Here is a 4,712-nt window from a genome sequence, read left to right on the forward strand (position 1 = left end):
ATGAAGAGTTTAAGTGTTATTGAAAAAATATTAGTTTATATTTTTAGAATGTTTTAATTTAATTTTATGTATTTTGATTTTGTTTATTTAATTACTAGATTGGGTCTTATGTTTGTCAAAGTTTTTTATATTTTAACTTAATAAGAAGTTATAAATACCTTATAAATTAGGGTAATCGTAATATAAAATGATTTAGTGGTTTGAAAACCCTTTTTTCGGTTTCGTGATGAAATCATGACGTGGACAATTGAGGTTGTCAGGTTGAGGAGTCCTTCCCTTGTTGCATCGGGAAATTGAGTAGAAGATTGAGGAGTTCCTTCGATTCAATTTCCAAACTATGACGTTGACAAGTTAGGTTGAGGAGTCTCTTTTTTGTTGCGTTAAGAAATCGGGTAGAAAATAGAGTAATTCTCTCTTATTCAATTTCAATTTATCCTTTTTGTTTTTATTTCAATTACAATTTATCTTTTCTATTCAATTTCAATTCATATCTTGTTTATCCTTTTATTTCTATATCACAAGTTCAACATGATGTAAATTTTTGTATCTTGAATGTATTGTCTCAAGTAGGAATATGCTAGTAGTTTTGTCCAAAATGTTGTTGAGCAAAATTCTTTCCAAAACAAAGTTATAAGCATTTAATTTTTAAAAGACAAGTGTATATGTTTTATTTTTAAATTATTTTGACAATATATAAAAATATTTTTTAATTTAAAAATTAATCGAAAAATATTTAGGAAAGATAATAATTAGTCTCGAGATAGTTTTCGGTGACCTCAATTTTAGTGGAGTCAGATATAGTTCACACAAGAAATATAAACGTTTTTGTTCAGTCAGGAACTGGAAACATGAAAAAACGTGTATAAAACTAAATAGAAAAAATTGAAAGCATGCTAAAGCAAAAATGTGTGGCTAGAATATAGATAGCCAGGCCTCGGATATATATCAATCTGATCTTATCCTCTGTATTATGTACGTTGTGGAAAATAATGAATTGCTTTGATAATATTCTGCACAACTTTTTTATTAGCAACTTGAACATCACTGTGGAAACTGTAGTTACTATGGATATGGAAAACTCGTTCATTCTCTTGGACACCAAGCTGATTTACTTTCCTCTACCATTTGACAGAGTGCATAACATTACAAGTTCGTCCAATTTAATGGTAGAAGAGAGTGAATCAACTCAACGTTCAAGAAAGTGTGAGCACAAATAACTAACTCCAAAAATATCAATAGGGTAAATATATACTACTGTAGCACTTCCCATTCTCTCATCTTGCTGACACCTTAACAAAAAATACAGACAGAGGCAGTCGCATGAGGGCTGAGGCTGATTCCTGTATATATAACTTACGATTAATATATCTAATTCAATTCAAATTATATGTCAATAACTTGGCAACTGACAAGTTCAGCCTTCCCAAAATCCCTGCTTGCAACTACCTTCCAAACAACTGCATCTGATTCAGCAGCACTGTGTGATGATGATGATGATGATGATGAAGTTGAAGATATTGAGGGAGAAGAACAATCCCGGTTGTTTCTCAGATCAGCCCTCAAAACAGCAACATCATGATTTGCATCTTTTGTAATCACATGAAGTTTCCCATGGAAGCCAGCAAGCAAATATGGTGACTCTGAATTTGCTGAATCATGTATTGGAACTTTTCCAATCACAACTTTCCAAGCATCTTCTCCTTGATCATACACCTTGATCCTTCCACTATCTGCGGAATTTGAAGGATCAAATGCATATAACTCACCATCCACTACTACACTCAATTTTGAACCTGCTTGTCTTGCAGGCCAACCCTCACCCATCCCGGTTGGCATTTCAATCCATGAGTTTGTCTCGGGATCATAGATTTCTCCGCCGACGTCAACGAAAAATGGCCATGAATATAGGCTTTGTGGAACACACAATCTTCCCATATATGAGGTTAATCCCGTGGCAATAGGCTTTAACATGTCAGCCCAAAAAACTGTCGGCATGACTTGAGCTTTGGAGAATGGCATGCTAGGGACATCTGACCATGTATCAGTCGAAGGGTCGAAAACTTCGGCAGATTGAAGAGGAATTAGTCCAGCTTGGCCTTGGCTAACCCCTCCAACAACATAAAGCTTATTGTTTAAGATTCCGGTCTTGCAGTATGCTCTACCTGTGGACATAGGAGTCACCTTGCTCCATGTGTTTTGCATTGGATCAAATCGCCAGACGCTGCTTGTGGTTGAAGCTTTAGAGAATCCTCCTAGAACATAGAGACATCCATCAACAGCTCCTATAGCACAACCAAAAAAGGGCATTTCATCGAATGCATCCTTATGTCCAAGAAAGCCTCTGATAACTTTCGCTATTCTGTTACCTTCTACCATGTTCCACATCCAAAGCTTGGAAGAACTCTTTCTTGATTCTTGCTCTTCAGCAACTTTAGGCATAGTAGGTAGTCTCTGCCATATCTGAGAGTGAGGATCAACAGCATACCATTGCTGTTTATATTCCCCAACCTTGATCAACAGATATAGCCACTCTTCAGAGGTCCCGAGTTCTTTTCTTACTTCATATAGTTCTGGACTCATGATAGTTGCTTTCCACTTCCTTGACACCAATCTTACATTGAAGTAAGATATTCTCGGAAGCCTAGCAAGAATCTGAAGTGATAACTCATCAGGAAGATTAGGAATCAATCTTGGACTCTCTTCATCGAATGTAGATGATGACATCTTCTGCCTCTTGCACGTCTCGTTCAAAGAGACTTCATTCAGCTCAGGTATAGCATTTGCAGCACTGAAAACCGAACCCATATCTGCATTGCAAGAGGAGAAAATTCTTGAAACTATCCATTGGAATTTAAAATGTGCCAGACAAGGGCATACAAGAAAGCAACAACCACAATTGTTAAAAAAAAAAAAAAAAAAGAGAAAACAATGCAACTTCAAATAGTCCTTCTAGATGCACAGACACGTTTTCAGGAAGGCAAAACAAATTTGGTTAAAAATCAAACAGAGAAGTCCAACACATAACACGACACCTGAACTATTATTCAAAAGGAATACACCAAAGACAATCAAGAATGAATTTATCCTCAGAATAGTTCTTTCTAAACATACAGTTAAATCCTAACTACCACTCAACAAACAAAGATCTTCCCCTCAGTTGGCACCAGAAGCAGCTGACAGAAACAAGAAAAACAAGTACAGAACAATTCATGAGATCACAAGATGCATATCCTACACCAATCAGAGCTGAATTATATAAGCAAAAGAAACACCGAAATAAAATCTCAGAATCAGAATTTTCAGTTACATGAATGTACGCTGTTCCCTTCCTCTGATTCACCACTTCTCTAAAACAGAGACTCAGATGAACATCACCAATTCATGATCCACATACAGAAATCCAATATGATCGGCAATCAAATCTACTAGTATGTATAATTAGAACGACCAAGTCAACAACCAATAATTAATTAATAAAAAAGAAAAAGAAAAAGAAGACCGATGAAGCAAGCAAGAAACTAAGACAGATAAATAATACACTTACAGTGACACAAAATAATACTTAAATTAGTACTCGAGATTCAGAGATGAGATAATTTAAGAAAGAATAAAAAAAGGAGAAAAAGTGAAGAAGGTACCTGGCTGGTAATAGAAAAGGATGAGAGAGAGAGAGAGAGAGAGAGAGAGAGAGAGAGAGAGAGTGTGTATGTGTATTAAATTTAAAGGTTTGATGAAAACGTAAAACGGTGGGAAATTAATTGGCACCGCATTTTAGTTAAATCACAGTGTTCAGAGTGGAGAGGAACAACGAAGTCGCGGTTTTTGCTTTCAACTTTCAAGTTGAAAATAAACGGGGAAGGTGAAGGTGAAGGTGAAGGTCTTCCTCTTCTACCTCGTCCACTGATCACACCTAAATTAATATACACGTGGCACCAATTCAGCTCCACCTTCCACGTATTTATACTTTTCTTCTTCATTTCTTCTTTTTCGCTGAAATTTCCCTCTACTAGAATACCAGAACCACACATATTAGTTATCCTGAACACTACGTCAATGTTTTCCGTCAAATTTAAATTTAAAGTAATGAAAATAAATTGTAGATCTAGATATCTTAATCCTTAATATTCCACTCACACCTTCATCCATGATCTACCTACCAGTGCTTTGTCTTCATCTGTCCACTCTATCCCTTACGCTACACTGTGTTAAATTTTTTTTTGGTGTCTACACTGTGTTAAATTTAGTTTAATAATTATATTTTACAACATCTTGCCTTTTATTTATTTATGTATTATTTTCTCAATTATTCATGACGATGTCCTTCTCACAAGCACCATATGACTTTTATACTTTTGTCAATTATGTTTAGTAGAAATATTATATTATTTACACACAAACTGAGTCACTAAATTAATTATCACATTCAAATATATATGCGTGGCTGGTTGGTGGTGGTCGATATACATAACAGAGTTGTTTATTTAATATGTACAATTCGTTTTCATGTTAATGAATGTTATTTTGTTCGTATTTTATGGACATTTTGATTGTTGTTACAATGTTACCAATTCCGCTGAGAAGATTTACTTAGCCCCTGAAATGAACAGGACAATATAATTAACCAAAAAAAAAAAAAAATGTGAGACAAGAAAAGGGGAATTGAGGTAAGACGGAGATTCCTCCAATATCTGTAAATTGATAAATTTCGGGGA

General features: G+C 35.0%; 1 protein-coding gene across 2 annotated transcripts; it reads right to left on the reverse strand.

Annotated features, from left to right (window-relative positions):
* Positions 1 to 941: 941 nt before the first annotated feature.
* LOC112764589 (F-box/kelch-repeat protein At1g22040) lies at positions 942 to 4,180 on the reverse strand. Of its 2 annotated transcripts, none has more exons than XM_025810265.3 (2): positions 3,639 to 4,180; positions 942 to 2,807 (listed from the first exon to the last, which is right to left on the reverse strand). In XM_025810265.3, exon 2 carries the CDS (start codon positions 2,803 to 2,805, stop codon positions 1,384 to 1,386), a length of 1,422 nt encoding a protein of 473 aa, XP_025666050.1. In that variant the 5' UTR covers positions 2,806 to 2,807; positions 3,639 to 4,180; the 3' UTR covers positions 942 to 1,383. The 2 variants fall into 2 exon arrangements, with proteins under 2 accessions (XP_025666050.1, XP_025666051.1); XM_025810266.3 differs by having other exon boundaries at positions 3,308 to 4,040.
* Between the last annotated feature and the right edge of the window lie 532 nt (positions 4,181 to 4,712).

The sequence above is a fragment of the Arachis hypogaea genome, chromosome 17 (assembly GCF_003086295.3).
Source record: "Arachis hypogaea cultivar Tifrunner chromosome 17, arahy.Tifrunner.gnm2.J5K5, whole genome shotgun sequence".
Lineage (NCBI taxonomy): Eukaryota > Viridiplantae > Streptophyta > Magnoliopsida > Fabales > Fabaceae > Arachis > Arachis hypogaea.

What these genes read in the sequence shown, in the direction of transcription:
- LOC112764589 (XM_025810265.3), bottom strand. Translation starts at nt 2,805, where the DNA reads ATGGGTTCGGTTTTCAGTGCTGCAAATGCTATACCTGAGCTGAATGAA.